This window comes from Oncorhynchus masou, chromosome 1 (assembly GCF_036934945.1).
Source record: "Oncorhynchus masou masou isolate Uvic2021 chromosome 1, UVic_Omas_1.1, whole genome shotgun sequence".
Lineage (NCBI taxonomy): Eukaryota > Metazoa > Chordata > Actinopteri > Salmoniformes > Salmonidae > Oncorhynchus > Oncorhynchus masou.
Genome location: NC_088212.1, coordinates 22,040,030 through 22,061,566, shown reverse-complemented (window position 1 = coordinate 22,061,566; position 21,537 = coordinate 22,040,030). Strand labels below are relative to the sequence as shown.

General features: G+C 41.8%; 1 protein-coding gene across 1 annotated transcript in view; it reads right to left on the bottom strand.

The window, feature by feature from the left end:
* Window positions 1-20,816, bottom strand: part of prlrb (prolactin receptor b) — a 30,139-nt gene extending 9,323 nt beyond the window's left edge. The window contains exons 1-6 of the mRNA XM_064963514.1: window positions 20,174-20,816; window positions 18,043-18,141; window positions 12,518-12,650; window positions 11,897-12,066; window positions 10,322-10,494; window positions 9,921-10,062 (exon numbers count right to left, since the gene is read on the bottom strand). Of these exons, the coding sequence (XP_064819586.1) occupies window positions 9,921-10,062; window positions 10,322-10,494; window positions 11,897-12,066; window positions 12,518-12,650; window positions 18,043-18,106 (682 nt within the window). The 5' untranslated portion in view covers window positions 18,107-18,141; window positions 20,174-20,816. The remainder of the gene's footprint in view (window positions 1-9,920; window positions 10,063-10,321; window positions 10,495-11,896; window positions 12,067-12,517; window positions 12,651-18,042; window positions 18,142-20,173) is intronic.
* Between the last annotated feature and the right edge of the window lie 721 nt (window positions 20,817-21,537).

Genomic DNA, 21,537 nt, shown 5'->3' with positions numbered 1-21,537 from the left:
TTCTGTTAAAGTTCCCCAAAGCACAAACATCACTGGGTCACTCCTCATTTCAGTTCACTGCAGCTAGCGACAAACAAGCTTTAAAAAAAAACAACAACACTCAAACTGGACAGTTTTATCTCCGTCTCTTCAATCAAAGACTCAATCATGGACACTTACTGACAGTTGTGGCTTCTTCACGTGATGTATTGTAGAGTCTACCTTCTTGCCTTTGTGCTGTTGTCTGTGCCCAATAATGTTTGTACCCATGTTTTGTGCTGCTGCCATGTTGTGTTTCTGCCATATTGGTTGTCATGTGGTGTTACTACCATGCTGGGTTGTCATGTGGTGCTGCCATGTTATGTTGTTGTCTTAGGTCTCTCTTTATGTAGTGTTGTGGTGTCTCTCGTCATGATGTGTGTTTTGTCCTATATTTTTAATCCCAGCCTCCGTCCCACAGGAGGCCTTTTTTGGTAGGCCGTCATTGTAAATAAGAATTTGTTCTTAACTGACTTGCCTAGTTAAATAAACACCTTTTATTTTATTTAAGTTATGTCTGAAGATGCACTCTGCGACGATGTCATCATGTTTATAGTTACGCTAACTAGTAGTTTCTACTGCGAGCTAGCTACTGTGAGCTGTCTAACTCTGTTGTGGTTGTCATATAATTTCAGACATTTAACCCTGTATTTGTATTGGATAATTTCCCCCAGTGCAAGCCCTGCAATTGTATAGGTGTATGCTACATCATTATATTGTATTTCACTGTTTAAATGTATTCAAGTTCATTGTGCAGTTGTAGCCCTGTACTGAAAATGATGGTGCTATGCTTTGTAGTACAGTTGAAGTCGGAAGTTTACATACACCTTAGCCAAATACATTTAAACTCAGTTTTTCACAATTTCTGACATTTAATCATAGTAAAAATTCCCTGTCTTAAGTCAGTTAGGATCACCACTTTATTTTAAGAATGTGAAATGTCAGAATAATAGTAGAGATAATGATATATTTCAGCTATTATTTCTTTCATCACATTCCCAGTGGGCCAGAAGTTTAAATACACTCAATTAGTATTTGGTTATGTTAGTAATGTAATTTAAGTAATTAAGTAATTTAAGTAAGTAATTTAGTAATGTTTTGAGTAGCCTTCCACAAGCTTCCCACAATAAGTTGGGTGAATTTTGGCCCATTCGTCCTGACAGAGCTGGTGTAACGGAGTCATGTTTGTAGGCCTCCTTGCTCGCACACACTTTTTCCACTTCTGCCTACAAATTTTCTATGGGATTGAGGTCAGGGCTTTGTGATGTCCACTCCAATACCTTGACTTTGTTGTCCTTAAGCCATTTTGACACAACTTTGGAAGTATGCTTGGGGTCACTGTCCATTTGGAAGACCCATTTTCGACCATGCTTTAACGTCTAATCTCGAGATGTTGCTTCAATATATTCACATAATTTTCCTCCCTCGTGATGCCATCTACTTTTGTGAAGTGCACCAGTCCCTCCTGCAGCAAAGCACCCCCACAACATGATGCTGCCACCCCCGTGCTTCACGGTTGGGATGGTGTTCTTCGGCTTGCAAGCCTCCCCCTTTTTCCTCCAAACATAATGATGGTCATTATGGCCAAACAGTTATATTTTTGTTAATCAGACCAGAAGACATTTCCCCAAAAAGTACGATCTTTGTCCCCATGTGCAGTTGTAAACCCTAGTCTGTCTTTTTTATGGCGGTTTTAGCCAGTGGCTTCTTCCTTGCTGAGCGGCCATTCAGGTTATGTCGATATAGGACTTGTTTTACTGTGGATATAGATACATTCGTACCTGTTTCCTCCAGCATCTTCACAAGGTCCTTTGCTGTTGTTTTGGGATTGATTTGCACTTTCCACACCAAAGTACAGTGGGGCAAGAAAGTATTTAGTCAGCCACCAATTGTGCAAATTCTCCCACTTAAAAAGATGAGAGAGGCCTGTAATTGTCGTCATAGGTACACTTCAACTATGACAGACAAAATGAGAAAAAAAATCCAGAAAATCACATTGTAGGATTTTTTATGAATTCATTTGCAAATTATGGTGGAAAATAAAGTATTTGGTCACCTACAAACAAGCAAGATTTCTGGCTCTCACAGACCTGTAACTTCGTCTTTAAGAGGCTCCTCTGTCCTCCACTCATTACCTGTATTAATGGCACCTGTTTGAACTTGTTATCAGTATAAATCAACTGTGGGAGCAATTATTAGGAAATGGAAGACATACAAGACCATTGATAATCTCCCTCGATCTGGGGCTCCACGCAAGATCTCACCCCGTGGGGTCAAAATTATCACAAGAATGGTGAACTAAAATCCCAGAACCACATGGGGGGACCTAGTGAATGACCTGCAGAGAGCTGGGACCAAAGTAACAAAGCCTACCATCAGTAACACACTACGCCGCCAGGGACTCAAATCCTGCAGTGCCAGACGTGTCCCCCTGCTTAAACCAGTACATGTCCAGGCCCGTCTGAAGTTTACTAGAGAGCATTTAGATAATCCAGAAGAAGATAGGGAGAATGTCATATGGTCAGATGAAACAAAAATTGAACTTTTTTGGTAAAAACTCGTCGTGTTTGGAGGACAAAGAATGCTGAGTTGCATCCAAAGAACACCATACCTACTGTGAAGCATGGGGGTGGAAACATCATGATTTGGGGCTGTTTTTCTGCAAAGGGACCAGGACGACTGATCCGTGTAAAGGAAAGAATGAATGGGGACATGTATTGTGAGATTTTGAGTGAAAACCTCCTTCCATCAGCAAGGGCATTGAAGATGAAACGTGGCTGGGTCATTCAGCATGACAATGATCCCAAACACACCGCCCGGGCAACGAAGGAGTGGCTTCGTAAGAAGCATTTCAAGGTCCTGGAGTGGCCTAGCCAGTCTCCAGATTTTAACCCCAGTTAAGTTGAAAGTCCGTGTTGCCCAGCAACAGCCCCAAAACATCACTGCTCTAAAGGAGATCTGCATGGAGGAATGGGTCAAAATACCAGAAAGTGTGTGAAAACCTTGTGAAGACTTACAGAAAACGTTTGACGTCTGTCATTGCCAACAAAGGGTATATAACAAAGTATTGAGATAAACTATAGTTATTGACCAAATACTTATTTTCCACCATCATTTGCAAATAAATTCATTAAAAATCCTACAATGTGATTTTCTGGATTTTTTTTTTCTCATTTTGTCTGTCATAGTTGAAGTGTACCTATGATGAAAATTACAGGCCTCTCTCATCTTTTTAAGTGGGAGAACTTGCACAATTGGTGGCTGACTAAATACTTTTTTGCCCCACTGTACGTTCATCTCTAGGAGACAGAACGCGTCTTCTTCCTGTGAGGTATGATGGCTGCATGGTCCCATGTTGTTTATGCTTGCATACTATTGTTTATACAGATGAACGTGGTACCTTCAGGAATTTGGAAATTGCTCCCAAGGATGAACCAGAATTGTGGAGGTCTACAATTTGTTTTCTGAGGCCTTGGCTGATTTTTTTTCATTTACCCACGATGTCAAGCAAAGAGGCACTGAGTTTGAAGGTAGGCCTTGAAATACATCCACAGGTACACCTCCAATTGACTCAAATTATGTAATTTTACCTATCTAAAGCTTCTAAAGCCATGACATCATTTTCTGGAATTTTCCAAGCCATTTAAAGGCACAGTCAATTTAGTGTATGTAAACTTCTGACCAAACTGGAACTGTGATACAGTGAAGTATAAGTGAAATAATCTGTCTGTAGAGAATTGTTGGTAAAATGACTTGTGTCATGCACAAAGTAGATGTCCTAACCGACTTGCCAAAACTATAGTTTGTTAACAAGAAATTTGTGGAGTGGTTGAAAACAAGTTTTAATGACTCCAACCGAACTGTATGTAAACTTCCGACTTCTACTGTACATGTGCGGCAGCACCCCTTTCATCTCAAATGAGCACAGCCACAGCCACAGCCACGTTGTATTGCGCTGTATGGTCCTGTATAGTATTAAGTCATCCTAGTTATGTTATAGCCATGTTTATAAGAGATTTGAATTGGAGATTGCATTCTGTCATTCACTATTGTATCTTATTTCTCACTTTACTTACAGGCCAAACAAACACATACACTTTGGTGGAAGCAAGTTGTCAGACCACTAAGTGCCATAGCCCATCTATACTACATACATTGTGCGGTGTTGTTCCGTGCCTGTTCATCATCAGTGTTATTAAACAGCCTCAACTGGAATCCTACCTGTCTGCCATCTGTGCCCTTACCAGCACATGGGAGCGAACACAAAGTAAAACCTAACCTAAAGAATATACAGTCCTCACTTACAGTTACCAGCCCAAAATTGTGAGCAGTAATGTAACTTTTGGATTACACAAACTCAGTAACGTAATCTGATTACTTTTAGATGGCTTTCCCTTTATGCAGCACTTGTCACGTGTGCTCCCTCTCCGGCCTCTAGGTCACCAGGCTGCTTTTTATGGCGCACACCTGTCACCATCGTTACACGCATAATGACACACCTGGACTCCATCACCTCATTTATTACCTGCCCTTTATATGTCACTCCCTTTGGTTTCTTCCGCAGTCGTCATTGTTCTTGTTTCATGTCGGATCCGCTGTTTTGTGTTTCTTGTTTTGTTGATTTAGTTATTAAATGTATTCACTCCCTGAACTTGTTCCCAACTTTCAGTGTACAACGTTACAGCACTGAACGAGTGTACTTGCATAATCCCTTAAAAGACCGGCAATAGTACTGTTTGTCTATTTTGAAACGCCGTAGCCAGTATACACCTCCTCAAAGTTGTCAGAATTCTATATCTATAAGATAATTAAAGAAATCTGTTATTAATTCTGATGTTTTTGCCCAGGAAAACATAGTTGAATAATTTTACATCTTAGTAAAATGTTTGGTGCAGTATTTCTCAATGAAATAATTTGCATGAAAACGAGTCTAGCGTTGAACGACAACAAATACTTTATTGAAGAATCCCTACTGTTGACCAATCACCGACGAAGGGGCGTAGACTTCGGCTTCAAACTTTGGCTTGCCTCCAGAAAAAAATGTAATGTGGCCAAAACGAAAAGAAAAAAACGAAATGTCATAATATATGGAAGAACAGTTCCAAAATGTTTCAACTGGGAAGCCTGTAAAAGGCACAGGTTATTATCTGGCACAGCCACAGTCATAAAATCTGATTTTAAACCTTACCACACTGCTAACCTTAATGCCTAACAATAACTTTAAAATTGAGACCACAAAGCAATTTTTTTAATTTTTTTATAATATAGCCAATATTTTGACTTTGCAGCTGGCCCATCTAGTGGAAATCGCTCAGTTCTGCCTCAAAGACAAGACTCATCCCAATAACATCAACCTACCTGCAAAAGAGGCCTTAGAAGAAGACAAAAAAAATGTATATTAGCAATTGAACGACATCTATTGTAGGATAAATTAATGTTGAAGTTAACATAGATTGCCATATTTGATGTTGTATTTTTCTTTATGGGTTGGTTATGTAGACTTATTTTATTGCTTTCTACTACAGATAATGATATGATTAAATTATATCTTTACATTCAAAACCAAAGTCTGTCAGATTTCCAGTCATTCCAATTAATTTAATACCCCTTTATCTTCAAGAATAGGACATGATGTCACGGCTTTCGTTGTGGGAAGGAGGAGCGGACCAAAATGCAGCGTAGTTTTGATTCATTTTATTAAATACGGAAACTATACATGAAATACTAACAAAATAACAAACCTACGAAAACAGCCCTATCTGGTGCAAAACACAGACAGGAACAATCACCCACAAACACACAGTGACACCCAGGCTACCTAAATATCGTTCCCAATCAGAGACAATGACTAACACCTGCCCTGAATTGAGAACCATATCAGGCCAAACACAGAAATAGACAAACAAGACATCCAACATAGAATGCCCACTCAGATCACACCCTGACCAATCAAAACATAGAAACATACAAAGTAAACTATGGCCAGGGCGTGACAGTACCCCCCCCCCAAGGTGCGGACTCCGACCGCAAAACCTGAACCTATCGGGGAGGGTCTGGGTGGGCATCTGTCCGCGGTGGCTGCTCTGGTGCTGGACGTGGCCCCCACTTCACCGCAGTCTTTCCCCACCTTGTCCTCTTCCGTGACCTCCCAGCCACGGCAACCCTACTTAACACGGGACAGAGGGGCAGCTCGGGACAGAGGGGCTCTTCAGACTCCGGCAGCAGCGCCGGACAGGCGGGAGACCCCGGCAGCGCAGGAGAGGAGAAAGGCTCTGGAAGATCCTGGCGGATCCGGAAGAGTCTGGCAGACTGGCGGATCCAGAAGAGTCTGGCGGATCCAGAAGAGTCTGGCGGATCCAGAAGAGTCTGGCTGACTGGCGGATCCGGAAGAGTCTGGCTGACTGGCGGATCCGGAAGAGTCTGGCTGACTGGCGGATCCGGAAGAGTCTGGCTGACTGGCGGATCTGGAAGAGTCTGGTTGACTGGCAGATCTGGAAGAGTCTGGTTGACTGGCAGATCTGGAAGAGTCTGGCAGATCTGGAAGAGTCTGGCAGATCTGGAAGAGTCTGGCAGATCTGGAAGAGTCTGGCAGATCTGGAAGAGTCTGGCTGACTGGCGGATCTGGAAGAGTCTGGCAGAGACTGGCGGATCTGGAAGAGTCTGGTTGACTGGCAGATCTGGAAGAGTCTGGTTGACTGGCAGATCTGGAAGAGTCTGGCAGATCTGGAAGAGTCTGGCAGACTGGCAGATCTGGAAGAGTCTGGCAGACTGGCAGATCTGGAAGAGTCTGGCTCACTGGCAGATCTGGAAGAGTCTGGCTCACTGGCAGATCTGGAAGAGTCTGGCTCACTGGCAGATCTGGAAGAGTCTGGCTCACTGGCAGATCTGGAAGAGTCTGGCTCACTGGCAGATCTGGAAGAGTCTGGCTCACTGGCAGATCTGGAAGAGTCTGGCTCACTGGCAGATCTGGAAGAGTCTGGCTCACTGGCAGATCTGGAAGAGTCTGGCTCACTGGCAGATCTGGAAGAGTCTGGCTCACTGGCAGATCCTGGCAGACTGACGGCTCTGGCTGCTCCTTGCAGACTGGCAGCTCTGGCAGCTCCTTGCAGACAGGCAGCTCCTTGCAAACAGGCAGCTCCTTGCAGACTGGCAGCTCCTTGCAGACTGGCAGCTCCTTGCACTGGCAGCTCCTTGCAGACTGGCAGCTCCTTGCAGACTGGCAGCTCCTTGCAGACTGGCAGCTCTGGCTGCTCCATGCAGGCTGGCAGCTCTGGCTGCTCCATGCAGGCTGGCAGCTCTGGCTGCGCTGAACAGGCAGGAGACTCCGGCAGCGCAGGAGAGGAGAAAGGCTCGGGCAGCGCTGAACAGGCGGGAGACTCCGGCAGCGCAGGAGAGGAGAAAGGCTCCGGCAGCGCTGGAGAGGCGAGGCGCACTGTAGACCTGATGCATGGTGCTGGCACTGGTGGTACTGGGCCGAGGACACGCACAGGAAGCCTGGTGCGGGGAGCTGCCATCGGAGGGCTGGTGTGTGGAGGTGGCACAGGATGGGCTAGACCGGGAAGGAGTACTGGAGATCTTGAGAGCAGTGCTGGCACAGGACATGCAAGGCTAGGGAGGTGCACAGGAGGCCTGGTGCGTGAGGCTGGCACCAACTTCACCAGCCGACTAGCACGCACCTCAGGACGAGTATGGAGCGCTGACCCAGGTGCCATCAAATCCCCGACACGCTCCGTTGGGCAAATTCCATATTTAAAGCACCAACAAAGCAACTCCCTCATTACTCTCTCCCCCAAGAAATTTTTGGGGCTGACTCTCGGGCTTCCATCCGCTTCGCCGTGCTGCCTCCTCATACCGGCGCCTCTCCACTTTCGTCGCCTCCAGTTCTTCCTTGGGACGGCGATATTCTCCAGGCTGAGCCCAGGGTCCTTCTCCGTGTAATTCGTCCTCCCATGTCCATTCCTTCTTTTGTTGCTCCTGCTGTTGCTTTTGCCTGTTACCACGCCGCTTGGTCCTGTTGTGGTGGGTGATTCTGTCACGGCTTTCGTTGTGGGAAGGAGGAGCGGACCAAAATGCAGCGTAGTTTTGATTCATTTTATTAAATACGGAAACTATACATGGGAAACTATACATGAAAAACTAACAAACCTACGAAAACAGCCCTATCTGGTGCAAAAACACAGAGACAGGAACAATCACTCACAAACACACAGTGAGACCCAGGCTACCTAAATATGGTTCCCAATCAGAGACAATGACTAACACCTGCCCCTGATTGAGAACCATATCAGGCCAAACACAGAAATAGACAAACAAGACATCCAACAAAGAATGCCCACTCAGATCACACCCTGACCAATCAAAACATAGAAACATACAAAGTAAACTATGGCCAGGGCGTGACAATGGAAATATGGAAATACAGATAAACCAAATTGTTTTACCTGAGCATAACCCCAAAACTAAGGACTAATTAGCCTACTCTGTTGTTTATGGTTTTGTTGTCATCGAGGACTGATTTGGCTCATTGATTCGAGTTGAAAAAGGAATGCTGCTCTAAAAATGGCATGCTTTGAAAACTACTGAAAAGTGCCATTTGCATGTGAAAAATGTATGCCATATGCAGCATTTGCTATAGGCCTATTGTTTATATTTTTGTTGGTGACACTTTGATATTTCGATAATTTGCAGCTGTTTAAGTCTATCAAAAGTGTACCAGGTTGAGCATGTGTCTGTCAGGCCTATGGACATTTTATTTTTGAATCAGCACAAATTAGATTGAGCAATAAAAGCCCCACTTGTGGTGTTCTTAAATTAAACTTGTTTATGACAGTATGGAGCACAATACCACGGGGCAGTTTAGAAGGGAGGAACTCAAAACGTTTATTTGATAGGCTGGGTGGGATCCGCACTATTACTGCAGTTGTTGCAAAACTTTTCTTAAACGGAAGCAAACATAACGAAACGGAGAGGGACCTACCTGAATTTGTCCAATAGAAAGTCTTGTTTTGCTTAAACGGTAAATGGTTTCCGTAATGAATAAACCCCTGGTCACAAAAACAATGATTGATAGACAGTTTAAACTTCTTCATTTCAACCATTATTGGTTTAAAATACACATATACGTACATTTGTGAACAGCCATCCACAGCAATCAGTCTCCGTAAAGAACAAATTGACAAATGAGAGCAGCAGTGGGATTCACACCAATGCCCTATGTAGCCTAGATATTAATAAGTGCTATCCATGTCTCCTATATGCTACACGACTGCTACACCATTGGAAGACATAGCTTGGACGTTAGCCTATTCCTGCTCTTTTCTGCTCTTTTATCGCAATCCATCAAACAAATTTGGTGTGTCATCATAGTAGTCTCTGACTTGTGGTCAGACTCGTTCAGACAGAACAAACTTAAACTTGCGCCTTTTTTCAATGATGATTTGAATGTCATTGGGAAAATAGAAAGGGGTCACATATTATTTTTGCAAACATCCTTTCTGAAATTTAAAGTAATCCTAGAAGTAATCATGTTGTTTTTCAAAAGTATCTTTAATCTAAATACAATATTTTTGCTGGTAACGTAACGGGTTACAGTTCAAATGTGATCCGTTACTCCCCTACCCTGCAGACGTGTCCGTATAGCCCCTCCCAAGAGTCAGTTCCAAAATTCTGAATTGAGCACAACCCTGCTGTATATCAACAGTAAGTATTGTATGTCCAAGTATGTTCACTATGCACTTTCTGCTTATCTGAAATTATCTTACTGGTGGACACTTAACCTTGATCCCATCTGTACATCAACCACCTTGGATGCCACAAAGTGGTACAGTAAAAACCAAGATAGCATAGAACCATTGAGCTCTGCAACTTATTGAGGGAAATAAAATAATCATAAAAGATCTTACAATCAGGGACCTCTGTGTGTGTAGTGGTGCTCCACTCGCTCCAGAGGCTATGGTCTAGTTTACAGCGAAGCTGGACCATGTAGACCTCTCCTGGATGCAGACTGTAGATGATCAACTGGGTCTGCTTCCCTGAGGCATACTCCTATAAAGACAAATACAAGGAAACTAAGAAGAGCCTGGACCTGACCAACTGTTTATATATAACATCAACTAAATGGAAACTAAACAGTTAATAAATAAGGCAATGTTTACATTTCTTAAACTCTAACTTCATTCACATTCCTACATATTGACCCTCACTGAGTAAACTGCAATGAGAGTCAAATAAATAACAGGGAATTTATCAAATCTCTTTTTGCCTTGACTGTCTACTCTATAGAGTAACCCATCCACACACACACCTCCCACTCGCTCTCCTTCTTATTCTGTCGTTTCACCCGTAGTTGGTAGGTGAGAGTGATCCAGCCAGAGCGTGTGTCGGCCTCATGAGGGGGCTCCCATTTCACCAGGAGGTGTGGACTCTCCTCAGTCTCCACCACAGACACTGTCACATTCTCTGGGGCATTGGGCTGGACTGCATAAAGCACAGATAGAACACAATTAATTTATGTAGGGATCCAATAGGCTTGATCCATATTCATTAAGTTCTATATCAGGGATGGGCATCTGAAGGCCCACCCCGCCTTTTGTAGACTCGCGGTTTGTGGAGACCTCAGTCGAGGTCTCAACTTACTGTTGACAATTGGAATAGTAGAATACACAAGGTGCGATTTCGAAATGTGTTTGTGCATCAGCAGCTTTTCTCTTGTGATGTCAGTCACTGACAGTCGCTCAATTAACCCATGTCAGTTAAAATGTTATAGATTCGTTAAATTAGTCTAGCTAGCTAGCTATCTAAAATGTAGTAACCATGGCCGAATTACCAACCGTGGGGCCCCCCATTGATTTCATTCACCACTATCACTCAGATATCATATAAAAAACGGCAAACATTTCTATTCACCAAATGGCAAAATAAGTAGAATTGCAGGAAATGAGTTGTAAAACCGCACATTTTCCACTCTGCCCCATGGCAATATGAGTAGAATTGCACGAGTTATCAAATTACAAAATCTTCTCTCTGCCCCATGGCAAAATATGTAGAATTGCCGAGAACTTTCTTCAAAACCGCAAAATGTTCTCTACGCCCCATGGCAAAATTACAGAATTAAAGGAAATTAACTCTAAAACGTTCCCTCCGCTGTCAATCGGGGTGCCGCTAAAATGTTTTGCTCGCAAGGTGAGGGCAATTTCCAAAAGGCTAGGGCCGGCTCTGACTGCATACAGTATGTGGGTATGGATGTGGGTACACAAACCCGCAAGTCCCTGCAGCCCCTCATGATGAGTTCAGATGTTTTGCCCATCCCTGCTTTATATAGACATAAGAATGGATGTTCGCTCAAACATATACAAATCAAATCAGGTTTTATAAATGTAAAATCTAAACATAGTAATATTTAGTTTTCCTGTTTTTCAATGATTTGTTTGTTTTTTGGTCATAATGAAGTAGATCCAGCCACATGTCAATAAAGTATCACATCAATAACCCAATTTGATTTCTTTACATTTATCTAATGCCAAAACAAACAAGTAAGCCAGAGCCTACACAGTCGGGTCGAGAGCATGTAATCACATACTACAAGATATGAAACATGATCCAAGTTATGCACAGGACCCAAACCAGTTCATCCTCATTCTAGTCCAGTAAGTTCAGGTGGTTCCTGTGTCCAAACCAGTCAGTGAGTATTTTTCTATTATCTCAAGTTGATCTCAGGGATACTGCTTTACAGTAAATTGACATATGGTGACTGATGAATATTCTACTGTAGGTTTGTGCACTGCAAGCTCTGCTACCTAAAGTGTAAACTAATTAAAAAACAAAATGTTAATGCATGAATGATGGGTTGATTATTTCTGACATCAGCAGAGCAGCTTACCAATATACATAACATCGACCTCCAGCGGGTCAGAGACAGTGCTGCCCAGAGAGTTGATGGCCACCACTGTGATGTTGTAGTTGACCCATATAGAGGTGTGGCTCTTGTTGAAGAAGCACGAGTTGCTCCCTGCAGCTTGGTAATCTGGACACTCGTACATTCCATAGGAGCTGCACAAAGGCAAACAAGATCTTTTCTGACATTCATAGGGGTGAATGCTGGTGATGTGTGCTGGTGCGGGCATCACAGTAAACTTGCATTACATCAATGTAGATAAATACAACACGTGAACACTCAAGGCTGTTTTGCAATGCAGGGCTGATTGGCTGCTCTGGTGATATTGATAAGTCAGAGGTAACTCACCAACAAAGTTGTGTACTCAGTTGATTGATCTTGCACATGATAAGTATGGAGACTGAGCTAGTACTTTTCTACAGTCAGTGGATTTCAACGGTGTTCAGTGCTGACACAGGACAACTTCAGTACACATATCAATAATGTTGAAGCTGGGTAACTAGAACTACCAGCATATAATCATAATAAGAGTGGTCTTGACTCTAGACCTACAAATCAACAGTGAACACAACAAAAATATAAATTATTAAAATGAGTGCTACGAACTCTTCTTTCTGGTAATAGAGGTGGTGGGTTGTGGGTAGTCCTCCATCAAAACCAGGGTCCCACCAGCATGTAAAGGTCTCCTTCTCAGGGGATCTACAGTTGATGAGCACAGGTTTCCCTGGGGGAGAGATACCTGGGTGCACACACATGCCACAGCTGGACATTAGCTCATGACAATCTACCTGCACATAACATGTTGTGGAACATCTATATTTATATTCCCGAAAAATGTACAAAGACTCCAGCCACCCGAGACATGGACTGTTCCCCGTGCTCCTGTCCGGCAGGCGGTATATCAAGGATCAGACCAACAGACTTCTAAACAGCTTCTATCCCCCTGGCCATAAGACTGTTAAATGGTTAACAACTACCACTAAAATTGTTTTTGATTAGATGTATTACTACCACTACAATACTGTTAATTGATTATTGATTGCGATTACCATTAGTTTCAATCTATTTATCCTGCTACTAGTGACTATTACTCCTGTTCACATTTAATATTGCCATTAGTATATTACCATACGTATTTATATATTCCTGCTACTAGTGACTATTACTCCTGTTCACATTTAATATTGCCATTAGTATATTACCATACGTATTTATATATTCCTGCTACTAGTGACTATTACTCCTGTTCACATTTAATATTGCCATTAGTATTTTACCATACGTATTTATATATTCCTGCTACGAGTCACTTTTTAGCCCTGTTAAAATGTACACTGAGTGTACAAAACATTAAGAACACTGGCTCTTTCCATGACATAGACTGACCAGTTGAAGGCAATGAGTCCTTATTGATGTCACTGGTTAAATCCACTTCAAATCAGTGTAGACGAAGGAGAGGAGATTGAGACATGGATTGTGTATGTGTGCCATTCAGAGGGTGAATGGGCAAAACAAAAGATGTGTGCCTTTGAACGGGGTATGGTAGTAGGTGCAAGAACTGCAACACTGCTGGGTTTTTCACGCTCAACAGTTTCCCATGTGTATCAAGAATGGTCCACCACCCAAATGACATCCAGACAACTGTGGGAAGCATTGGAAACATGGACCAGCATCCCTGTGGAACGCTTTCAACACCTTGTAGAGTCCATGCCCTGACAAACTGATGCTGTTCTGAGGGCAAATGGGGTGAAACTCAATATTAGGAAGGTGTTCCTAATGTTTGGTATACTCAGAGTATATCTGCCTATCATGCCTACACTGACACTCTTGGACACACACACACACACACCAACCCACTACTTATGCTTTTTAATGTTTTCTTAAATGTAACCTTTATTTAACTAGGCAAGTCAGCTAATAAAAAAATCTTATTTACAATGACAGCCTACCCCGGCCAAACCCAGACAATGCTGGACCAATTGTGCGCCGCACTATGGGACTCCCAACCACGGCCGGATGTGATGGAACCTGGATTCGAACCAGGGACTGCAGTGACGCACTGAGATGCAGTGCTCTTAGCCCACTGCATCACTCGGGCACAATACCGTTTACAATTATTACTTGGAATGAAAACCTACAGGAGGGTAGCTCTCCAGGAATAGGGTGGGAGTGAAAACCTACAGGAGGGTAGCTCTCCAGGAATAGGGTGGGAGTGAAAACCTACAGGAGGGTAGCTCTCCAGGAATAGGGTGGGAGTGAAAACCTACAGGAGGGTAGCTCTCCAGGAATAGGGTGGGAGTGAAAACCTACAGGAGGGTAGCTCTCCAGGAATAGGGTGGGAGTGAAAACCTACAGGAGGGTAGCTCTCCAGGAATAGGGTGGGAGTGAAAACCTACAGGAGGGTAGCTCTCCAGGAATAGGGTGGGAGTGAAAACCTACAGGAGGGTAGCTCTCCAGGAATAGGGTGGGAGTGAAAACCTACAGGAGGGTAGCTCTCCAGGAATAGGGTTGGAGAGCCCTGCTCTAAAGATGGTGAATCATCTTTAGATCAGTGGGAAGAAAGCCTCAATCTGCTCCACGCTGATTTTTTCAGTGGGTAAAAAAAGGCCATCTAATGGCTTGGTAAAAATGTATTTGAACACACATTTCAAGATCTGACATAATGGCAGCCTTTTGGGCTTTACACATTTTGAACAAAGAGCGATTTGGGAGCCAAATGAGCCGGCTCAAAGACTCGGAATGCCCATCACTACAGAGCAGGCCCAACTGTCGAGAGGAGGGGTAACGGGGAAATCATTCAAAAAATGATGTGCCCTCCTAAATCTGGTTCTGTTTGTGATATTAAGATTCTAACAATGACAGTGTGTTGATATATACTTATTTACTGTATTAATCTGGCAGAGTAATTAAACATTTACATTTGTCTTGAGTCATTAGGATGCCCCCTGTCTTTCTAGTGTTAATATACACAATCACAAAGAAAGACAATCATTTTAATTTAGGAAGGTAATAAAAAACATGATAGGCCTACAAGACAATTTATTTCAAAATAACAGAATAGCATGTTTTGAGTTTTATTTACCTGTGCTTAGTAACCAAGGCCATATCAATAATCAACTTGTTAGTTTAGCAGACATCACAGGCCCTGCCCTACCACAGTCAACACACATATTCCATTGTACACTTACTGTAAAAGATAACAGAAGAATATTAAAGGATATTTTTCCAAAATGACTATTGCTGATTGTCGACAGGAGCCTACATACGAGGAACATGGATAGAGACAGTAATTCTAGGAAAAAGTAATATATTGAAACAGAGACCATGTGCGCAATTTGTAGAGTTGTTTGGCAAAAATAGGTTCATTAGAAACCTTGGAATCTGCTCTTTCTGATAGGGTATAGCATCAAAACATCTGGCCTGCATGGACCTCTGTAGTAGGATGATATGGAACAAGTGCTATTTGGTATGCTATATTCCCTTCTTTGTCAACGCACGCTGGGCATCAGTCTCTTCATTCTCTATTTGACAATTAATAATGTCACCCATCAGACTATTGTCAATTTAATCTTGTCTTTAGGCCACATCTATTATTATTATTATTATTATTATTATATATATATATGTGTGAAATAAGTTTCAATATAGTTTAGGTGTACTTTGGATGGGCCAACTGGGCAGGCAACTGTCTTACAGTCAGAAAATACACTCAACTTATTTGAGTATTTCCAGTCTTTTTTCTGTCTGATTCCAATTTACATTTGGTGTCCTGAGGTTTCTTATGACCATTTTTAACATAATGCATGCATTATTTATGATGGAATATTTACACAATTGAAATATCAACGTCAGAATGACTCATGGCCATTCAAGTAGTTATGGAATTCCAATGCTCTGAGCTCTAGCTAGCTATCTGGCTAATTGGTTTGTTCGAATGATACAGCTGGACACCAAACATACAGTAAATTGAAGAGTCGCCTGAAGCTTGAGATGAATGAGAGATGCAGTAGAGCAAGGATGGGCAAACACCAGTCTCAACGTCAACAGTGAAGAGGCGACTCCGGGATGCTGGCCTTCTAGGCAGAGTTGCAAAGAAAAAGCCATATCTCAGACTGGCCAATAAAAATAAAAGATTGAGATGGGCAAAAGAACAGACACTGGACAGAGGAACGCTGCCTAGAAGCCCAGCATCATGGAGTCTCCTCTTCAATGTTGACGTTGAGATTGGTGTTTTGCGGGTACCATTTAATGAAGCTGCCAGTTGAGGACTTGTGAGGTGTCTGTTTCTCAAATTAAACACTAGTGTACTTATCCTTTTGCTCAGATGTGCACCGGGACCTCCCACTCTCTATTCTGGTTAGAGACAGTTTGCAATGTTCTGTGAAGGGAGTAGTACACAGCGTTGTACGAGATCTTCAGTTTCTTGACAATTTCTTGCATGGAATAGCCTTCATTTCTCAGAACAAGAATAGACTGACGAGTTTCAGAAGAAAGACTCTTTGTTTCTGGCCATTTTGAGCCTGTAATCGAACCCACAAATGCTGATGCTCCAGATACAATACTAGTCTAAAAAAGGCCAGTTTTATTGCTTCTTTAAATCAGGACAACCGTTTTCAGCTGTGCTAACATAATTGCAAAGGGGATTTCTAATGATCAAAATTATAAACTTAGATTAGCTAACACAACTTGCCATTGGAACACAGGAGTGATGGTTGCTGATAATGGGCTTCTGTACACCTATGTAGATATTCCATTAAAAAAACAGCTGTTTCCAGCTACAAAAGTCATTTACAACATTAACAATGTCTACACTGTATTTCTGATCAATTTGATGTTATTTTAATGGACAAAAGAAATTGCCTTTCTTTCAAAAACAAGGACATTTCTAAGTGACCCCAAACATTTGAATGGTAGTATATAGACACACCATATACACTGAGTGTACAAAACATTAGGAACACCTGCTCTTTCCATGATATAGACTGACCAGGTAAATCCAGGTGAAGCTATGATCCCTTATTGATGTAAAAAAAAATCCACTTCAAATCAGTGTTGATGAAGGGGAGGAGACAGGTTAAATGATGATTTATAAGACAATGTTTTGACAATTGAGACATGGATTGTGTATATGTGCCATTCAGAAGGTGAATGGGCAAGACAAAATATTTAAGTGCCTTTGAATGGGTTGTGGTATTAGGAGCCAGGTGCACCGGTTTGAGTGTGTCAAGAACTGCAATGCTGCTGGGTTTTTCATGCTCAACGGTTTCCCTAGTGTATCAAAAAATGGTCCACCACCCAAAGAACATCTAGCTAAAGGCAGGCCAGTAGTCGAAAATGGGTCATTGATGAAAGAGGACAAAGGAGACAGACACAAATTGTGAAGAGCAACAGACAGGCTACAGTTAGTCAATTGACAGTCCAGTATAACATTGGTGCTGAAAGACCCATAAAAGAATGCACAACTCATCGTAGCTAGACACAAATGGGGTACGGCTACCAATAACCTTACAGAGTACCACATCTTTCAGCAAAAAACAAGAAACTGTGGTTGCAGTAGGCAAAGGAACGAAAACTTGGGGCACTGGAGAATTGGAAACACATTGCCTGGTTTCTGCAATTTCACTCTGATGGGAGGACTAGGGTATGGAGAAAATCACATGAGTACATGCATCCTCATGGCAGCAGTGTATCCATCTGTAAATTAATTTCAGCATGATAATGGCCCATGCCACAAGGCTATGATTGTCCAGTAATGGTTCCACGAACATGACAGTGAATTCAGCTTCCTGCAGTGACATGCCCAGTCACCAGATCTCAATCCAATTGAGCATATGTGGGATGAGATGGAGCAAGCAATTCGGAGTAGACATCCACTACCAGCCAACTTGACACAACCGTGGGGAAGCATTGGAGTCAACATGGGCCAGCATCTCTGTGGAATGCGGAGTTCAAAAGGGGGTACAACTCAACAGTAGGAAGATGTTCCTAATGTTTTGTACACTCAGTGTACAATGCCAACTTAGATTAATACAATATGATTCCCCCCAAAAACAAAACTGAATTCCCAAGACTAATATGTTGTTTGTTTGCGATGCAGCGACAGTTACATCCATGCCTTTATTATAACTTACCAATGCAGTCCAAGATTTCCGAAAGCAGCAACAACACCAACGCCCCTCCAACTTCTCCCCACATCTTGCCCCTAACCTCACAGACAGTGATGGTGGGCCCTGGAAAGGGATGTGACATCACATGGCTTAAGTTAAAGCTACAAAGGTCTTGTTTTTACTTGATTAAAAAAACCCATAAATGGGTAAACAATGGCAAATGTGCATAAAGATGGCAGAATTCAGATGGGACGTCATTGTTTTAGCACTATCCACTGAGTTTTTAAACTATGCCCCACGATATGGTTCAATGTACGTTTGCCAATAAATCAGCACAGTCTACTTTTTCGGTTTTTCATATTACCAGCATTTTGAAGCTAAAATTGGGATCATTTATCATGCTAATGACCATACAAAAAACAGTAAAGGAGAGCAATGTACAATACGGCAAACTTAGCAAATCCATAAATAAATCATAAATATCTCCTTTTAAATGGGGCGGCAGTGTAGCCTAGTGGTTAGAGCGTTGGAGGTACAAAATCTGTCGTTCTGTCCCTGAACAGGCAGTTAACCCACTGTTCCCAGGCCGTCATTGAAAATAAGAATTTGTTCTTAACTGACTTGCCTGGTTAAATAAAGGTAAAAAAAATATAAAAAAATAAAAAATACACCATTGGCCCCCAAATTAAATGTAACAGAGGTGAAAATACATAATGATTAGACATCAAATGAATTAGACATCTAACTCATTCACAGCAACATCAATGAAATGCCATTAACCACAAAGTTAAGAAATCCCCCAGTCTTGACATTTTACAAGTAAACACAAGAGAGTGGATCAAAGATGAGACACCTGGTAATGGACTTTGAGACGGTTTTCAGTTTAAAGCACTGTGAGCGGTAGGGTCTTGTCACTAGGGCCCTTGACTAAGTGATTGTTTTCAGAAGGAAGATAACAGACACTGCACTGACCCAGAAAGGGGTGTTGAAAGTAGCATAGCTGGTATAGCTTTCTAAATCCTACACATTTATTTAGTAAACTCTCTCACAATGCATACACACACACTATGTTTCTCTGCATGAAATATTAGAGATGCACTTGAGTAAAATTTGTGGTAGTATGTGAAAAGTTGGACACAAACTTTGCAACCATATTCTTCAGGGCTATATTTCTCCTTTATGTGATCTAAGGAATTTCGCTACCAGAGCAAAAGAGTGCAAAGTCAAATGAAAGAGGAGTTTAAAGAGATCACTAATCATGATCAAGGAGGGATAAGATGAGCATTTAGAATGAGGGAGGTTATTCTTGCACAATTTGGGATCATTTGGCCTAATTTCAAAACACACTTCTGGCAGTTATGATTAATAACAGCTTAATTTACTTACTGAAACATATTTAGTGTTTAGTACTTTTACCCTATGTTACCCTGTTGGTAAGTCCATTTTTCTGAGTCTCTGCCCTGATATAAACAACTGAAAGACGAAAAAGCCAAAACAGTCGATAGAAAAGAGATGTGCCTAAGAATGTTATTGCTGCACCCGTGACCCGTCACCACAAACATTGGCTACTGTGGACCATTCAAAATCAAAATAAATACAGGTAATACGGGTCAATACAGGTCTGACTAACCCAGATAATTTACAAGGTTATGTGATGGTAGTTTCTCAGGGCAACGCTGAGGTGGGTTGTGGAGAGCTAGTGTGTGACCGCATAGAAAGTTACTGAATTTGCTTTTGGTGTTGTTCAATATAAAATATGGCTGTGAGAAAACATTTGATATTAATAAACATTTACATTTAGACATTGTTAATATAACATAAATTCAAAAACAAAAATAAAATGAAGTATCCAACTGTAAATGTTTATTAGTAATATCGTGAGTTTGGCATACTAGTTATTTATACGGCTATTTCAGGCCAAGTTCCCATTGTTCACCAGCCCAAAGACTGTTCCTGGACTAACTACTGTAGCCAACATAACCCAAATCGTCATATCACATTACTTTAGTCTATAAAGGTAAGTCAATAAAATAATTTACATGAAGTATGTAATACACGCAATATTGTTTAACTTACATAATGTTGTATTTGAAAAAACATGTACATTTGAGTAAAAAAGTCAAATGAGTTACAATGAAAAAAGTACAGTACTCACCTAGGTAAAGCACGAATCCACTGGACTCGTGGTTAAAGTGCTGACACAAGAGGTGGGTTCTTGAATTGCATGATTTTTTCTTATCTCAACAAATATCACATCTTATTTTGTAGCCTACAGTTGTCGAAGCCTCTGCTGCGTTGGAACATTCACATCGTTACCTGTATAGTCAGTCTAGTCAGAGAGGAAGAGGTTTTGCTCCACCCCAAATCTGCCCACGAAAATCAACCCACAAAATAAATATGGAGGTCAATGAGAGTGTAGAATTTGGTCAACATAAAATGTTATTGCAAATTTGCTACATGGAGCTTAAACTTGATTGAATAGAAGTTTCGTAATGGTGAGGTTGTTTTGAATGCACGGATATAAGTGGACGCACGTGGCATTTTGCCAACTGAAGAAAAAAAATCTGGATATCTACTTACATATTTTAGCATGGACATTGCCATTGAGGGCTTCCACCATTTTGAAGTAGTCAACTAGTTTGGGATTCCTATTAGTTGGGAGCAATCAGCCAATGAAGAAGAATAAAAATAAACTACTTTAAAATGGAGATAGCCTCAATGGCGCTACCCATGCTCTAGCAGACGCTATAATGGCAGATTCAAATATGAATCCTCTATCTATCTCTATGGCCCGTTTATCACACGCGTATCTGCCCTCATTTAGCTAGAATGGTCGCACCTGATCTCGCCTCTTCCCGCCTGCCTTCCATCTTTGAGGACATGTATTTCTATTGTTAGAGCGGTCACTCTATTATCTTGTCAATATAATAGAGAATCTTTAATGGCGGTCAAATAAAATCAAATGTTACTTGTCAAATGCGCCGAATACAACAGATGTAGACCTTACAGTGAAACGCTTACTTACAATCCTTAACCAACAATGCAGTTCAAGACAAATAATTAGGAAAATATTTACTAAATAAATGTAAAATAAAATAAAAAGTAACACAATTAAATAACAATAACGATGCTATATACAGGGGCACCAAGCCAACGTGTTGGGGTACAGGTTCGTAGAGGTCATTTGTACATGTAGGTAGGGGTAGAGTGACTATGCATAGATAATAAACAGTGAGTAGCAGCAGTGTAAAAACAAAGGGGGGGGGGGTCAATGTAAGTAGTCCAGGTGGCCATTTGATTAATTGTTCAGCAGTCTTATGGCTTAGGGGTAGAAGCTGTTAAGCAGCCTTCCGGACCTAGACTTGGTGCTCCGGTACCGCTTGACTTGCGGTAGCAGAGAGAACAGTCTATGACTTGGGTGAACGGAGTCTTTGACAATTTTTTGGGGCCTTGATGGCAGGAAGCTTGGCCCCAGTGATGTACTGGGCTGTACGCACTACCATCTGTAGCACCTTGCGG